The sequence below is a fragment of the Mytilus californianus genome, unplaced genomic scaffold, assembly GCF_021869535.1.
Source record: "Mytilus californianus isolate M0D057914Y unplaced genomic scaffold, xbMytCali1.0.p SCAF_15, whole genome shotgun sequence".
In the NCBI taxonomy this organism is placed as follows: domain Eukaryota; kingdom Metazoa; phylum Mollusca; class Bivalvia; order Mytilida; family Mytilidae; genus Mytilus; species Mytilus californianus.
The window spans coordinates 8,948,562-8,967,110 of NW_026262637.1; the positions used below are offsets into that span (position 1 = coordinate 8,948,562).

Here is an 18,549-nt window from a genome sequence, read left to right on the forward strand (position 1 = left end):
TAATTTCGGCATATAATGTAAGTTTTGACTTTAATATCTTGATTTATAAAATAAACATGTTTTCCTTATTCATTACAATGAATACATGTACCTTTTGCATAACACAATCAGTACTAGTAATGATACAAATAAAACAAACCCACCACCTGCTCCAATAGCTATATAAAGTGTACTGTCACCTATAAAAAAAATATCAAAGGACTGGCTGAAAATTGTTTATACAAGATACAGTACGCTAATTAAAATTCCAATGAGACACCATCCCCCAAAGAAAAAATGATATAATACAACCACTGGTAACCGACATAACGTTTTGTTCTAAGGACACATTTAACTTGACAATATTTGGTGAAAATGTGTGTATTTCTTTCTTTTAGTTGTTACTCTTTATAAGATCCTATGTATAATGTTGATGACAGATCACAAATGTTTATACGGTTACAAGTAGTACAATTCTTCCTTTTATACTTCAATACCAGGGTTTTTGCTAATTGCATGCATGCCGTCTTAAAACGTTAGTTAAGATATAAGTGTTTCTGTTTGCAAGTCCAAAAGGTTTAACTGAGATGACTGTAGCTATCACGTTTGTCTCTCTTATTAGCTATGCCAACAAACATTTAAGGATATGTGTATTACTTTGATCAGAAGTCTATTGATTGAATACCATATCAAGCAAACGATATTTAAAATTAAATTAAGAAAACTGATAATTGATTTATCCGGTTAAGCCGGCGCGGTTATCGTGATTACAGCTATATGTTTCGTATGTCTTCCTAACTTATCAGAAATGAAATCATTTTTAATTTGCTATGAACAGTTCTCCTCTTCTTTCTTGTCAACTATTTCTTGATTCATATGAAGCAAAATGCATTCAGACGTTCTTCAGTAGAACGTCGATAGAAAGGGAACTGACACTATGCTTTAACTATGATGAATCATTTAACTCAAACCCTTGATTTATTTGGGGTTAGTGTGATCAATTTTTTTTTTTATGTGTGGCATTGTGAAATTGTTAGTTTTATTGTTTTTTTGTTTTCTTTTGACCCTATTTTTAAATTGTTTCCTTGATTATATTCTTTTTTTGTTTTGTTTCTTAAACCAGCTCAAACAGTTTGATGTCGAACTGTGACAAGAATATTGCCAGCTAATCAAACATATTTTTTAAACATCATAAAGAAGTAACGTCGAATTTAACGAAGAACCGAACATTGAGAAATATTTTCTAAGTCATTACTTACCATCAGAATCAGTCTTGTCATTTATTTTGGATGTATCAATCATAGGCGTCGTAGATGACATTAATGATGTAATTTGTTCCGAAGATTTGAAATCGTTGAGAGTTGTCTGAGTTTGGGTTGGTGTATCGCTGAGACTAGCCTGAGGGTTTGTTGTTATATCGCTTAAAGTTGTCTGAGGGTTTGTTGTTATATCGCTGAAAGTTGTCTGAGCGTGTATTGGGGTAACTGTTGTAGTCGTAAGTTTCTGATTATCGCATGATATTTCTAGAAAACTATCATTATTGCCTTTCTTGTTTTCTGTAGGTTGGACATTAATTATGAAAAAGATGTGCAAAATAAAATAAAAACATATATAAAGAGGTTATAACAATTCCTAAATCAATGAAGGACAGGGAACTTCTTAACAAAAATAGACATCAGTTTTGTCTTTGTATATACAACAAACAAACAGCTGGCCACGATGACATGTGTATCAGATTTTCGTAATGTTTGTCATAAAGTATAAATCTAACGAAAAATAATAGAGACGATAGAAACGAAAGCAACAGTCATTTTATAAGACTTCTAAAGGGTGGATAAGCTTTTGCTAATAAAAATTCTGATGTTAAATACATATCAATAAAACATTTAACACAAATTCAGAACAATGCAACACGAACTCCTTCAAACACCGCGTTGAAATCAAGTGGTCACGAAAGTCCACCTTCAGCAGTGGCATCAAATATGTTGCCCGTGACAAGCAGTAGACATCTAGTGGTATGTTGCATTCGGTGATGCCATGAACCTGACAGAAAGGGAGATTATGGCAACTACAAATGTAAAATCCTCGTCGTAATGTTCGACACGTCTTTTGATAACGTACTAAAGAACAAACAAATCATGATCGCGTTCGTTAATTTTTCGAAGAGATAGCTTCCATTTCTAATAACCAATGTTCGACCTTGTATTAACTTTTTTTTTTCACTTCAGCATTTGCAATATGGATAACTAGTCTATCCCGTTTGAATGGTTTTACACTAGTAATTTTTGGGGCCCTTTATAGCTTGCTGTGCGGTGTGAGCCAAGGCTCCATGTTGAAGACCGTACTTTGACCTATAATGGCTTACTTTTATAAATTGTAACTTGGATGGAGAGTTGTCTCATTGGCACTCATACCACATTTTCTTATATCTATTTAATAATATATAATGAAACTGCTTAATATATGTACAAATGAGGAGATGTGGTATGAGGATCAGAAATTTTTAAATTTGACATAAAAAGACAACTGAGATAGGTCTTGGCCAATTTTATTCATTAATACACCTTGTCGCTATTTATTCCAATCCGGAAAAGTTCTGGAATCGCAACTTTTTCATAACGTCACATTCCAGTTGAATTATCTGGGGCCCTGTTCAAACAAAGTATTATGCATGAAAATTTTCATAGAGACATGTTTAAACCATCGTAAACACTTTAAACAAAGCGTGTTTGTTACTTTATTTATTGTTTAAAACATTTGTATCATAAAATATCCAAATCTCAAAATGTTCACTTTCTAAACTTTTCCTTTCCTCAGCTCATTACTGATGACCTTTGTTTGTGCGACACTTGACCCAAACAGGAAGTTGTCTAAATAACTTTTTTTTCAGGAATGGACACAATATCGATAAGGTGTATTGAAAACAATAAGAATGAAAAAACTCAACACCCTATAACCAAAATGTTCAGGAAGTGCATCTGTACTATCTCACTTAAATAAATTTGTAAAAGAAAGAAATACAGTGACAACTAGCCATATACCTTTTTGGAGAATTTCATTTAATAAATGGAGAGATTGAAGTTGATCAATCACTACTGATAAAGGGAGAGCTAAACCGTATATGTTTAAAAAGTAATCATAGCTGAAGAATTTGACATTTTTTTGTGTAGTGCAGTCAATGTAAATACACTTAAAAGATCAATGATATTACAAAATTACAAAATGAGTAAACTTAGGTAGCGAAGGCTGCATCCGAGTTGTATTTAATACATGTATCAACAGTACAAAATGAAACTGACTGAAATGGCGGCAGGTAGTGGCGGACTTAAAATAGCTCTCCTTATTTTTGGTGTTTTTACACGTTTACAGCCAGAGAAAACTTACCATTCAGATCTCAATGAGGTAAAAGCCGAAAATCTTGGTTTCTACGCCTGTTCACAAACTTCAAGGGAGAATGAATTAGACTTTGTCATCAAAATATTTTGTCCTAGCCAACTCGACTACTCACAACATAGCCGACCAGAAAAAAATTCACTTGAACATAGGAAGATCAAAACTACATCCAAATTCTGTTTTATATTAACAATTTTACTATGTGGTGATATTCACATCAATCCAGGGCCTATCAAACATCCCTGTACAGATTGCAAAAAATCAGTGAAGTCAAACCAAAAGGCCTTTTAATGTGACTTTTGCGACAACTGGACACATCTTAAACGTATAAACATCTCAAGTACACAATATCACATCTTATCAACGACAGATGATACATTTTATTGCTATGGATGCAGCCAGCGACTCCCAAACTTTACGGAATCGTTTTTAATGATACCTGTAGTTCCAGTTTTAACCTATCTGGAAGTTCACAAAATGGGTCAATTAATATTGTAAACAGTAACTCGGGAGATGAACATCAATATGATATATTTTAGAACTAAGGAAGCACCCTGATACATTTACGTGTGCATACCTTAATATCAACAGCCTAAGGTGCAAATTCTGTTCCATAAAAGAACTTCTATGTAAAAACACCGTAGATATGCTGATTATAGCAGAAACAAAAATAGATGACTCTTTTCCAGACGCTCTATTTAAAGTCGATAATTTCCACTTCTGGAGGAAAGACCGAACATCTCATGGTGGTGGACTTGTTATGTATGTTAAATCTGACATAGCATGCGACAGAAAAGACAAATATGAACTTGAATTTACTGAATCAATTATGGTAGAAATGCATATTAATAATAGAAAATGGTTAATTGCAGGACTTTATAGACCTCCTACAATAAAAGATGATAATTTTAAAAATGAGTTTATATGTACATGTGATAAATTATCAACCATTTATGATAATGTTCTTCTACTTGGTGACTTAAATTATAACATGCTCTCCCAGCAAAAATGTACCCCCCTAAATGATATCTGTGATATTTTTGATTTCACAAATTAGGTAAATAAACCAACTTGTCTCACAAAACATGCCCCTGCTACCTTAAATGATGTTATTCTTACAAACCAAACAACTTATGGTCAAAACATTTTAAATTTCAACTGTGGTTTGAGTGATGTACACAACATTATTTCCACTCAAATTAAGGGCAAACTACCAAAAATAAATAAAGATTTAATAAATTACAGAAGTTTCAAACACTTTGATCAGGAAAATATTTTTACAGATTTAAATGGAAAAAACTAAACTGCTATAATAGAAGAATCAGCAGATGTTAATACAGCATATGACACATTTGAGACAAATTTCATGGAGGTTATAGACAAACATATACCGATGAAAAAAAAAAGCCATCAACAAACCAGCACCTTTCATGAATCAAACTTTACGAAGGGAAATATATAAAAAAAAGAATGGCATATAACAAATATCAAAATTTTTAAAATAAATCAAACTGGAAATCTTACAGAAAACAAAGAAATTTGGTAAATAAAATTAAAAAGAAATCCAGCAGAAACTATTTCATGGAAAGATGTGTAGGAGGACCATACAGCAAAGATTTTTGGCCAACTATCAAGCCCTTTCTAACTAATAAAGGTTCACATTTTTCTAAAGATCTAATCTTATGTGAAGATAATAAAATAATTAATAATCAAAATGAAGTTGCAGAATTATTTAATAACTTTTTATAAATGTTGCCAAAGATATCGGCTCAAAAGATACAATTATTAATGAACACCATCCAAGCATTAAAGTTATAAAAGAAAACAAACCAGAAAAAGAAGAACTATATTTTAGCCCAGTAAACTCTGAGTTTGTAAAAAAAACAAATCAATAAAATTAATATTAAAAAGGCAACAGGAAAAGATGGAATCTCTTCAAAAATATTAAAACTATCCGAATCTGAATTATCCAATCCAATTTCTAAATTAATAAATAAATCATTTGCATTAGCTGTTTTCCCAGATAAATTAAAAGAAGCGCAAGTAATACATCTGCATAAAAAATCAAACACTCTAGATAAAGGAAACTATAGACCTGTAAGTATATTGCCCATGATTTCAAAAAATTTTGAGAGGTCTATAGAAAATCAACTTGTGGAATATTTTAATTCATTTTTCCACATTTTTCTGTCAGCTTTTCGAAAAGGATACGGATGCCAAACCGCTTTATTAAAAATAATTGAAGATTGGAAAAAGGCTTTAGACGAGAATAAATATGCAGCAGCTATATTAATGGACTTGTCACCAAGGCTTTTGACTGCCTACCCCACGACCTCCTATTAAAATCCTATGGTGTCTCCGCCTCTTCCCTTAAACTTTTGGAAAGCTATTTAACTAATAGAAAACAGTGTGTTAAAGTAGGTATTTATTCAAGCTACTGGCAAACAATGTTTAAAGGGGTGCCACAAGGGTCTATATTAGGGCCGACATTATTTAATATATTTTAAATGACATTTTCTATTTTATTCACAAAAGTGAACTCTATAATTATGCAGATGACAACACCCTTTCATACGCAGATAAAGATTTAGATAAATTAATTAATACTTTAGAAGATGAAAGCAAAATTTTGATTAATTGGTTCTCAATAAATAAAATGAAAGCTAATCCAGAAAAATTTAAAGCAATAGCTGTAGGTAAAAAAACTAAAGACAAAAACCTAAAATTTAAATCAGAAGGTAATGAAATAGAATGTGAAGATAACGTTAAACTTCTAGGTGTAACAATAGATTTTAAACTAAATTTCAATGAACATGTCTCTATAATATGTAAAAAAAGCATCCAAACAGCTAAATGTATTAAAAGGAATAGGTAAACACCTGACTAAACTCGGAAAATTAACAATTTATTATTCTTTCATAATGTCCAACTTTAATTACTGCCCACTAGTTTGACACTTTTGTGGGGATGTTAATACAAAAAAAGATAGAGAAAATTCAAGAGAGAGCACTAAAGTTTATCTTTGAGGACTATTCAGCAAGTTATGAAGATTTACTCTGCAAATCAAAATTATCATCTTTCAAAATAAGAAGAATGCGATCATTGGCTATTGAAGTTTTCAAAATTATTTATAAAGATTGTCCTGTTTATCTCCATGACTTAAAGGAAAACACTTACTTTTTCGGATACCAGAATACAGCCGACATACCACATGTAAGAACAACTGCATATTGCCTACAATCTTTAAGGTATGCGGGTGCTAAGCTTTGGAATGAGCTGCCAGATGAGCTATGTAAGCAATCATCTTTAAATCAATTCAAGAACTTGATAAATTCTTGGTCTGGCAGCTCACGTCAATATTTTGCCCTGCAAAACCAGTTAATTTTTGTTCATTATTTTTGGTTTAATGCTTTATTTTCAGCATGTCAAATTTATTTTGTTATCTTTACTATTATAGTGCTTCTGCTGCTTTGTGCTATTTTAGTTGTTTACCTAATATATATATGTGCTTTTAATTTGCAAACCATTTTATTTTTGCTTTTGTGTTTTTATCTCATAAGTGCATGTTTCAGTGTGAGTTGAACTTGTAAGATGCTTAAAGAACTTTTATGCTGCATGTTTCCATACTGCATGTACTGATATGAACTCTTGCTTTATATGTTTAATTTATGTGTGCATATTAAGTACGTTTTGTTTTATTGTTGCTCTGTCGGTTTTAAAAGCTCTTCAGAGCTTATGTTTGTACTTGTATTGCATATACCGACTCTAAATAAAGCTTTTTGTCTTATGTCTTATGTCAAGTATTCGTTGTATTAGCTAAATTACCTAATTTATAGAGTGTCCTGACTAATTGACATGTCTTTTTTGACGTGTACATTTTAAAAGTATATGATAACATAGATTAAGCATCATTAAAGCATTTCATTGTCATTTTTATGTATAAAAAGCCATATTAATACCGATGTACAGAAGCGTATTAGCGCCACACAAACTTGTTTTTTTAATATTTGTTCCTATGTTTGCGTTATTAAAGCAAACATTTGCGTTATAAACATTTGCGAAATAACGCGAACCTTTGCGAAATAAACGCAAACATTTGTTTTGTCTTATTTTTATTAAAGTTTCAAGGGAAGCAGCTGTTATAAATGGAGGATGCTGCAAGTATTAAAATTAATCACCCTTTGTACTTATTGCAAGGTAAAATGCTTCAGTGTTTAGCACATATCATGGCCTAATAATGAGCAAGAGAATCCATGTATATATAGATTACAAAAGAAAGATTGAGTAAATTTAAGTTATACAAAAGAAAATTAAAAACCAACCCTGTTGATGTAGCCAAATCTAAATATGCTTCCAAAGTAAGCGCTCATTTGAGCATTGTGTAAGATTGGTTAGATCCAAAAAAAGCTACCCTAGTGAAATACATGTATAAGATGAAGATTTTTTATTTTTATGATTATGTATTCTACATTCAAACTGCTACCCAAGCATCTTAAATAACTACCTGCTCTTTGGTCGGGTTGTTTTGGGTTTTTTTTTTTGGCACATTCCCCATTACATTCTCAATTTTATATTTTATCTCACTAGAATGAAATTTAAAACCCAAAGAATTTTTATCAAAGAATCTTTATCATATTCTGAGATTTCAACAAACGATTTCTTACATCAAATTTATTTTTTTTTTATTAAAAAATTTTATTTTAAAGCCGAAAGATCATTTTGTCTATTTGACTTTCACAATTGTATGATTTTTTTTTTTTTGCTCTTCTCTACTTTGCCACTTCCCGTAAATCAAAATTTTCAAAACCTTGGTCTTTCCATTCAAATTTTCCTATACCAAATCTTTTTTCATGTTAAATTTATTAAATTTTCTGATACAAAAATCTTTCTTATTTTGAGTATAATTGCGATACAAGTATTCCCTTATTCCTATGTACATTTATTATAATTATTTGGCCTTGTGTTCGTGGTCCTTCTCTTAACTAAATCATAACCAAATTTTACTGGCTGACGGACATGCAAATGCCGATTTATACAAAACACTGCTTATAAAATTATATAAAAAAAATGAAATGTAAATTCAATATAACAGTTCTTGACTATAAGATATTCAAAACTTGAATAATTAAAAACAAAATGTTTGCGTTATATAACGCAAAGGTTTGCGTTAATTCACAAATGTTTGCGTTATTACTCAAGTTTGACTCAAACGCCATTATTAATTCCCAATGGAACTAAATTTTTCACCCATAAAACATTATCTAGTAACTTGAACTATAATTCAACGTTTAACAAATAACCAAACGACATCTAGAAGGCAACACTAAACAGATTTTAATGCAATGTGTCAAAAAGCTGTCAATAAACTAAACAGAAATTATGAAGGAACCGCAAACAACGAAAAACACTATTTGTCAAAACACAACCACTGACCAGTAATTCTTTTCTTTTAGTTATGTAACTAAAACATAGTAGTCGGGCGTTAGTGTAGATGGATCTAACGGATATTTATGACATTTTGCAAACAGCTATAGATACTATAGGAACTGTAGTACAATGAAAGCATGAAGAGGCATCTGTAGGTAAAGGTTAGTTTTCGGTTGGTTTTTATGCCCCCGTCGTAGGCAACCGAGGGATTAAGTGTTACCCTTGACCGTTCTTCCATCCTTCCGTCCGTCCATCCATCCGTCTTTCCGTCCGTCCGTCTTTCCTTCCGTCCGTCCGTCCGTCCGACCGTCCCATTTTTGTTTCCACACTCTAACTTAAGTTTGTCTCATCCAAATTTAATGAAATTCATACACAATGCTAAGAACTACAATATGCAGACAGAGTTCAAATAAGGGTTGTGAGTCATTTACCGTTCTAGAGAAATGCCCTTTTCAACTTGGAAAATATGCAAAGCTTGAGCGGTGGACATTCGTGTCCTAAGACACATTCTTCTTTTATTTTTTCAATGACCACCCCACGATTTGTGGTTACGTCACCTTTCCCTTGAACAATTGTTTACATTTTTTTATGTTCTTTTATGTAAATATTATTTCATACCGTTGAATTATAATATTGCTCAATTTATAAACACTCATAGTTTCTTCTGTATTAAGCTTTAATGCGAAGCGATGTCATTATTTTGAAGTTGTAGCAACTTCTATATAAAATTTAGATTTTAAAATATCGTTGATGCCCAAAAAAGTTGGAATTTTTCATCAATATCATTTTGTAAGAGAGTATTTCAAACACAACAAACAGTTTTGGTTTTTTTTTTTAACTTATCACAATTAGTACAACAATAGACGATTCTATTTTGACTACCAGCTGGGTGCAGAGAAAGATCTTGTGTGCAATAAATAATATGCATGTTTAACACAGTCATTCAAACCTCACTGGTATATCTACGAAATATGTGTAAAATGAAAATTTCTAACGAACCTATTTCTATCTGTATGCAGTATCCGTTTGAAAAATTTCCGTCTACTACTCTGGATATGAACTGTAGATACTCAATATCCAAAATAGAAAGACGTTTCGTATTCTCTTCACTGGTACATTTAGTAGCGAGTTGGTCAAGTAGATTAATTTGGTTTGGTCTAATGAAATAGATATCTATTTCTATTCCACACGATAACTGTTCTGTAAGGTTGTTAAGTCGTTTGATAGACAGGTCTACATGGTTTTTTGCGTTCTTTACTGATACAATACAAGAACAGTTATTTTCTTGCTCTATTAGAGAAAGAAATATACTATTGCTGTATTTATCATTCTTCACCGCTGTTGATTGGCACATTTCCGCCACTGAAATATATATATGAATATAAAAGTCTTTAGATTTGCGCAACAATACTAATATAAGATGGCAATATACGTCAACTTTATCAACACCTTGAGTTTGATTAAAATTGAACCAGATTGGAGTGTTCTACAAGATGGAAGAAAGTTAAGTATCAACATGGCAAAAATCTAAAAAGGCCACATGCCATATAATATCGTACTCTGCAAATTTACCACAACAATAATACAGATTTTTACAATCCAACAAATAGATACGTTGTCTAAGTATTTCTCTTTTATTTTAAAGTCGTACATAAAATGATTTTCAACCAATAGGAAGGGAAAGTTATTTTTTTGTCAATTATCTGCATACAATTCTGTTCTTTCGGAACGAAATCAGAGAAAGGTAAGGACATTCACTAAATATTTGAAGTGTGTGTAATGAAAAACTTCGAACAAGCAATCCACATGTAAATTATCAAGAAAAATATAACCTGTCATACATTTTTTTGTATAATGATCAGTGATGCAAAAGTGTTAGTTTATCAATATATTGCAAAAGCTTCAAAAGTCATACAAAATGCCTTAGTCGTGATATTTGATGGTTTTCCTTTTGTTTCCAAAATGTTTTACATGAATAAGAAAGATTGGTTATAGCGTCTACCCAAATGGGTTAATGTGCGTCTAACGTATAATTTCCAATGTTTAGTTGAAAAAAGTGCAAATCGTACATATCACTAAAAAATATCATATTTTAGTTAATTCTCTAAATTTAGTACACGTATCTACTGTTAAATACATCTTTACTGAACTAAAATAAAGCATTTGCTCTGACACTGAAGCACGTTTACGTACGTCCTGTGTGATCATTGTTTTGTTTGCACCTGTTTAATTGGATTGTTAAAAGTAATAACACATTGACACAGATCTGTATCGTTTGTGTGTTATTTTCATAGTATAATGTAAATGTTTAACGAATGGCAATGGTTTTTAAACACGTAAACTATGGAAAATGATTAAAGTCAATGCTTATAAAAGTATATTGAAAAATGGAAGAAATAAGATTAAAAAAATAAAACGTGTTTAACCCTGCCACATTCTCGTGCACCTGTCCGGGACGTCCTCAATATTTGTGGTATGCCACATCTCAATATGTTTCGATATATGGAAAAAAAAAGTGTTAACTGCAGATCTTTAATTGTTCTTGCTGAATTCATACACAAATTTTATAAACACAGGATTAGTTAGGGCTTGGTACATTGTATATTGGTCTATTGTTAAAGATTGCATGTTGTCTTCTAATTATCTTTTGGCCGATATGTCGCTGGGTTGCTGTCTGTTTGACGTAGCCTCAAATATCTTTTTATTTATACAGACCAAATATCAATGAATCACCATAAGTGGTTCCCTTTTACTGATCTAACATGTGAAATAGGCAACATTGTCAGTCAAAAGGACCATGAATGAAAGGGTAGAGCCGGTTGAATTCCATGATAATGATATGTGTTAAATGCTAATACAACTGCTAACACATATCCAGTGATCAACCACATTCAAATGTAAAGCAATAGTTGACGCCTTCCTACGTCGCTGCCTGAAACAGCACGGATTATGGCGAGACAAATATTACATTGAGCAAGTAACGTGGTTATTCATATGTTGGTATAGTATGGAACTTATTTGTTATCAACATTGTTCATGCCAGGGTTGGTCTGCTAAATTTTACCTTTTTACATTTGTAGAAGAAAATCATATATATTTATATTTGTGTTTGTTTGTTTTTATTTATTTTACCTCTCGTGGATGTAAGTATGTCATTTCTGTCGCAAGTATCAATCACACATTCTGAAACTTAGAAAAACATAGAATTATTATCCTATATATCAAACTTCTAAAATTCGCTTTCCCATTTACAAACTTGTGTGGACGAGACGCACGTCTGGCGTATTGAATTTTAAGCCTAGTACCTTTTGTTAGCTATTATTCGTGTGTTTCTTTGTCCTATATGTTCTCCCATTTATTTGTATTGTGGTCCTGTCATGTGATGTTGTCGTTTTGGTGTTGTGTTTGACGTTGCCATTAAAGTGGGAGGTTTGGCATGCCACAAAACCAGGTTCAACCCACCATTTTTTTCTTGACAAAATGTTCGCCAGAGGACACAATACCCTAAACAAAAGCTCATACATTTTTGTTTTTTTAGTTTAAACATAAAAAGTAAAGCAACAAAAATACCGAAACTTTAAGGAAAAGTCAAAATGGAGAGTCCCTTATCAAATGACAAACTCAAATGCTCAAACACATCAAACAAATGGATAACAACTGTCATATTACTGACTTGGTACAGGCATTTTCATATTTTATTTACTCAAAGTAAAATGGACTGGACACAAGTAAACCATACTCATGAAGTCCCCTCTGGATAACAATACAATATTGTTATGGCCTTACCATTAAGTATAACCGACGATTGGGCTCAAGCAGAAAAGACTTTCAGGTGCTGATACTATAATTATGAACCAATCTAACTAATGGTAAAAAGCTGGAATACAAAATAAAATACAAATTTACAATGTGTTGAATTGATGTTATGATGAACGAAATGTCAAATATAATTGGTAGCACAGTCCGTTGAATGCGAGAACATGTTGTACTTTCAAGAACAGTTTAATTTCCAGTATTTCACGGAGAAAAGGTTCAAATATGTGAAGAGCAATTTGAAGGCTTCAAATACAATGCTATAAAATTAACTCACTCTGTGTTTAACCACAAATTGCGTCCAAGATGACGTCTGTACGAAATGTTCCTCGGTATCGTAATGACCTTGCAGTTTTCCTGTAATGGATACGTGAGAGACGTAGGAACAGGAAACGATAACTTCGATATTTTGAAGTTCTTATACGGTTTAAAGATGAATAATCCTCCTAGGTCAGGAACACATAAACATATTGAGAATATAATCAAACGGAACTATGTATATTCATGAATGAGGTTACAGATTACTCCCCGTCTGATATCTATCTGATATCACTATTCCATAGATAAATCGCATATGAATATAAATTAAATAAAACCCAACATAAATTGAATATGTACAGGAATCATGTTCACTATTGGTCGTGTGAGAAATGTCGGTTCACAACTTACGACTTTTCAATTTAGAGTTTCTTGGATAAATTTATCCCACAGGAAACTGGGTTCGACACAGTTTCTTGTCTTTTAGAAGAAGGATGTCTCCAACGAGATCACTGTGATCTATGTAATTTTCCATTATTGCTGTTGCGACGGTATGAACGATTTTCTTCAACGTTGATAGACGCCGATGACGGTTGAAGATGGTACTCTGGTAAGTCAAACAAGAGTTAGTACCTAGTCCTCTTCTGAGTTTGCGGAATGGCACATATTTGTGAGCATGGAACAAAATCAAGCGTTTCGTTTTAACGTTCAATCCTGCGGATCTAGTTGCTTTATCTGTGAAGTGGCGACTTCGAGGTTTGATTTGTCGTAGTAGTGTCTGACAAAAGGCGTTACTATATGACGATGTCCAGATAGGATCACTGGTTCCTTTTCACTAAGATCCGAGTCATATTTGACGATACAGCTTCCTACTCGGAGTAGTCATTGCTTGTCCAAAGGTGGATTGAGGTTGGCAATCGGTCTTTGTTTCGGAATAGGTTTTTGTTTGCGAATGCAACTTATTTCTTCTCCGTGAACTTCAGGTCTTGCTGATTCCAGAATGAAATTTGCGTTATCCATAGAATTCTCTAAAGAAGTCACAGATTTTGAATTTGGTGACACAACTGCTGTCCCTATAGAGAAATTCATGAATCCACCAGACTTGGTACTGGGTCCAGGACACTCAGGTAATTGTATGGCATGCGTTTTTGCAACCTTTACATTCGAATTAAAATTTTGGTCGTTTTCCATACCATAGGCTATTTCCGGTCTCAAGGCAAGACGTTGTTCTGGTTCCGTGATTGAGACGTTAGTAATCTAAGTGTTGACTTCAAGTGGAACAGTTTGCTTATCAATGTATGTATTTCAAATTATGACACAACCAAGTTTCATTTTTTGGGCAAATGGAGTTCTGGATGGTCCTAGGCGTTGTTCAGGAACGTGGTTCGCCTCTGTAAGGTCTCTTCCAATTAGCAGTAGAATTTTGCACTGATCATCAAGTGGTGGAATTCTTTCGCTAAGGTCTTTCCAGTGTGCATAATGCAAAGTGTCTCAAGTTGTCTGGATTTCGTCCCGATTATTGGGAATATTATCACATTCAATTATTGTAGGTAGATCAAATTGTACATCACCATGTACGAATTTCATGACGAAATCTCTTCCTCTTTTCCCTGAAGTAGCTACTCTGCCGAAGCATGTTGGTAGAGTGTAGTTTTCCGGCTTTTCTTGTACGTCAAAAATACTGAAGAATTCCGGCTAGGCAAGAGACCGGTTGCTTTGGTCGTCAATGATAGCATACATCCAGATAGTTTTGTGTCTTATTCTTGTGATACACATACACAGGTAATATCTTGGAACAAGATTTCTCACTTTTAGGATCCTTGTAGATATCTGTGCAGGTTGAACCCAGAGGTTAACTTGATTTCAGATGACTCCGTCTGCTCCCCGCCGTAGGCGAAACTAGATTGAGAATGTTCGTGTGGTTGCACCCTTGTTATATGTAGTGCGGTGGTATGTCGTTGACTTCCACGCTCGTTACTACTGATGCTTGCGTTACAATCCCGACTTTTGTGTGTGGTTGACTCACAGCACTTGTAGCAAACATTGTTTTGTCTAAACAGTTCCTTGAGTTCCTCAATTGATTTGGCTCGGAACCTCAGCATTCGTTCAAGGGATGATTTGTCTTGTGTAGGATACAAAGATCTTGTTGTTGACTCCTGTCTCCAAGTTGCTGTTCAACTGCCGTCTTATGGACGTTGATTTTAGAAAACGGCTGAGGTGTGAACCTTGGCGCAGCACTTTTTGTAATTGGTATAACATATGATTCGAAGTTGAACACAGGATCTTTCTTGATCTTCCTGATCTCTCTGATAAATGCAGAGAATTCCATGAAAGGCGGAAAGGCAACGTCGTAATTGGACTTATATGTTGAAGCCCTAGTTATCCACTTCTCCTGGAGTCCATAAGTCAACTTTGTCATAATTGGGTTTATTCCAGACGAAGAGTCGAAATAAGCCAGCAGATATCCCAGCTTGGAATTTTCCTTGTGATATTCTATTTCTGATAGAATATCAGACAATTCGTAAAGACGTGAGTCAATGTTTGAAAGTTGATAAGTTTGTTAACGAGAGACGCCTCCAACATTTCTGGAGAACATTCCGCTCGTCAAGTCTCTGCCACAATCCCTGTATGTCTTAAAATGGGATGTCTAGCAGACTCTGGTCCAAGCCACTTGATCAGTAGATCTTTCTGTTCCGAGTCTGAAACTTGTAACTCGTTTATAACGTTTTTGAAACTAGCTTTCCACGTGTTGAAGGATTCAGCCCGGTCGTTATAGTCCGTTAACCTGGAGAACAGCAGGTCCTTGCGTAGGAGAAATTTAGTTATCTCCGATGTCTGGTTGATATGTTGGCTGTTATCCGTTGGTATGAAGGGTTGAACCACATGTGTTGGTTGGTGTGTAAGAGGCTGAAACACCATGTGTTTGTATGCTAGTTACCGTTCCCAGATCTGGGAATAAAGTAACTTCTGTTGATTTAGCATCTGCAGGCAAGACGGTAGGTTTTTGTGATGGCAAGTTCAATGCCGCGGATGGCACGAACTCTGGTGCTTCGTTACTTAACTCAACAATTGTGGGCCTGTCACTTCCTGTACGACAGCTTGGTCAAGATGTTTATTGACGAAATCTTGCACGCGCTGGAGCGGGTCTTCAGTTTCGTCAGGAAGATCACTTAGTCCTTGACTGTCGTCGTATTCCGGGGCACGTGCTTCAGCTTCTGCAACGGCAGCTTCTCTTTGTGTTTCAAGAAGGTTGATAGCTGCCTTCATTTCGGCTTTTTCTCGAACGACACGTGCGGTCAAATGTGTAAATGTTCAGCTTTCCTACGGGTGGCTTTCTGCTTTCTTATGGGAAGCTTATTGGTCCATCTCTGTCTGTTTACGGGAAGCTTCTTGGTCCATCTCTGCCTGTTTACGGGAAAAAAATTGAAAACAACACGTTTAATAATTTCATGCGTCCGAAGCGCTTTTCTGGATTTACCTTCATCAGGAACGCTCAAGGCCAAACATTTGAAATGTATAAGTACCGAAACAGTTTCTTTTTTTTATAATTTCAAAATTTATAAACGGACAATTTTAGAAAGGTTTGTTATAAATCATGACAGTACCGAAGTACTGACTACTGAGCTGATGATACCCTCGGGGACTGATAGTCCACCAGCAGAGGTATCGACCCAGCGATGTAAAAAATTGAAAACAACACGTTTAATAATTTCATGCGTCCGAAGCGCTTTTCTGGATTTACTTTCTTCAGGAATGCTCAAAGCCAAACATTTGAAATCCGAGGATGTATAAGTACCGAAACAGTTGAAGAGCTATATGGTAAAAATACCTAAAACAATTAGCTAAATTCATCTAAGGTCAGCTTTGCCTGAGGGAGTTGAAACCTTAGTTTCTTTTCTCGGTCCATCTCTGCCTGTTTACGAGAAGCTTCTTGTTCAATCTCTGCCTGCCTATAAAGGACCTGTTCCTCCATTATAGCTTCCTGTTCGAGGATAAGGGCCTGTTTTTCAGCAAAGGCAATATTTTGTTCTGGCAGCTTCTGCTTTGGCACGCTTCCTCCGTGCTAGGCTAGACATAACGGATACGTTGGAACGTCTCGCTCTTTGATGTCCTTGTCTCGGTGGACCTAGCCTGTGTCAGGGTGAGGCGATGTTCGTGGAGAATTGTCATGACTATGTCCGCCTTGGTTAGACGAATCTCTGATAAGCAATTGAAGTTGTCCAGGTCCTTTAGACTGTCTATCGTCCTTGTTCCCCTCAGAAAACCTATGTATTCATCTGTGAGTCTGCGATACGTCGTTTAGGACTGTATTAGATTTTTTTGTGCTTTGAGCACTGCTGGACCTCGTTAGGAGGCGCGGCCACTTCCAATAACTGAATTCAATACCTGACCTGAGGGCCTCTAGTTCCTGACAGGACTTTTCACGTTTTTCTGTGTATGCTCCCTGACCTTTTTCCGTGAGTTCGCGTACTAGCCTAGTCTAGGGATTTTCATCTAAATGCGTCGTATTAGACGGATTTTCTTGTGGTTCTTCAATAACATCCTCTAGGAGCTGAACCTCGTCTTCCTGCTCTGCGTGACTGAGATCCGTGATGTTAATCACCTAACGGATAGGTAGAACAAAATAAACTGTAGTAAACGTTGGTGGTTTGCTCGCTAGGACACACAAGCTGTGTTGTGTACTATCGACGTAACAGCTACAAACGATGCTACGTTGTAATTCCTTGTCTGGATATGTATAGACAGGTTGTCGTCAATTTACTGTGCGCCGAGGAATTGCATTTTCTTGTAGGGCACAACAGGAAGGTTGTAGCCGTAGAACTGACATGGAGTGGCGTTATCTGTGAGACACAATAGGCAGGTTGTAGACTTTTTACTGTAATGGCCTTACCATCAAATATAACCTACGATTGGGCACAAGCAGAAAAGACTATCATGTGCTGATACTTTAATCAAGAACCAATCTAACAAATGGTAAAAAGCTGAAATACAAAATAAAATACAAATTTACCATGTGTTGAATTGATGTTAATATGAGGAACGAAATGTCAAATATAATTGATAGCACAGTCCGTTGAATGCGAGAACATGTTGTACTTTCAAGAACAGTTTAATTTCCAGTATTTTACAGAGAAAAGGTTCAAAAATGTGAAGAACAATTTAAATGCTTCAAATACAATGTTATAAAACTAACTCACTCTGTGATTACCCACAAATTGCGTCCAAGATGACGTCTGTACGAAATGTTCCTCGGTATCATAATGACCTTGCAATTTTCTTGTAATGGATACGTGTGAGAAAGGGAACAGGTAACGGTAACTTCGATATTTTGAAGTTCTTATACGGTTTAAAGATGAATAAATCTCCTAGGTCAGGAACACATAAACAGATTGAGAATATAATCAAACGAACTATATATATTGATGAATGAGGTTACAGAATAAGTATTAATACGAGCATGCAATATTTCAAAACATGCAATATTTCAAAATATACAAATTTTTACGAGTCTAGATATTGAAAAACATGATAAAATAATAACGGAAAAATTGATAATGATGATGTGAATGTACCGCAAATACACTATTCAGTATTCATATGACAAGAAATCTCTCAGACCTTTTGATAAATTCGAATACGTGTTTAAATATCTGTACGCTTTGTTCATACGAGAGGTTT

At 34.4% G+C, this 18,549-nt stretch overlaps 2 protein-coding genes across 3 annotated transcripts in view; both read right to left on the minus strand.

Annotated features, from left to right (window-relative positions):
* LOC127725335 (protein fem-1 homolog C-like) overlaps nucleotides 1–18,549 on the minus strand; it is a 236,574-nt gene that overhangs the window by 181,459 nt on the left and 36,566 nt on the right. The gene's annotated exons all lie outside the window — the stretch shown is intronic.
* The window catches only part of LOC127725338 (uncharacterized), a 36,005-nt gene that overhangs the window by 2,447 nt on the left and 15,009 nt on the right, over nucleotides 1–18,549 (minus strand). Inside the window, exons 2-5 of the mRNA XM_052232269.1 lie at nucleotides 11,932–11,988; nucleotides 9,799–10,161; nucleotides 1,239–1,535; nucleotides 92–179 (exon numbers count right to left, since the gene is read on the minus strand). Of these exons, the coding sequence (XP_052088229.1) occupies nucleotides 92–179; nucleotides 1,239–1,535; nucleotides 9,799–10,161; nucleotides 11,932–11,988 (805 nt within the window). The remainder of the gene's footprint in view (nucleotides 1–91; nucleotides 180–1,238; nucleotides 1,536–9,798; nucleotides 10,162–11,931; nucleotides 11,989–18,549) is intronic.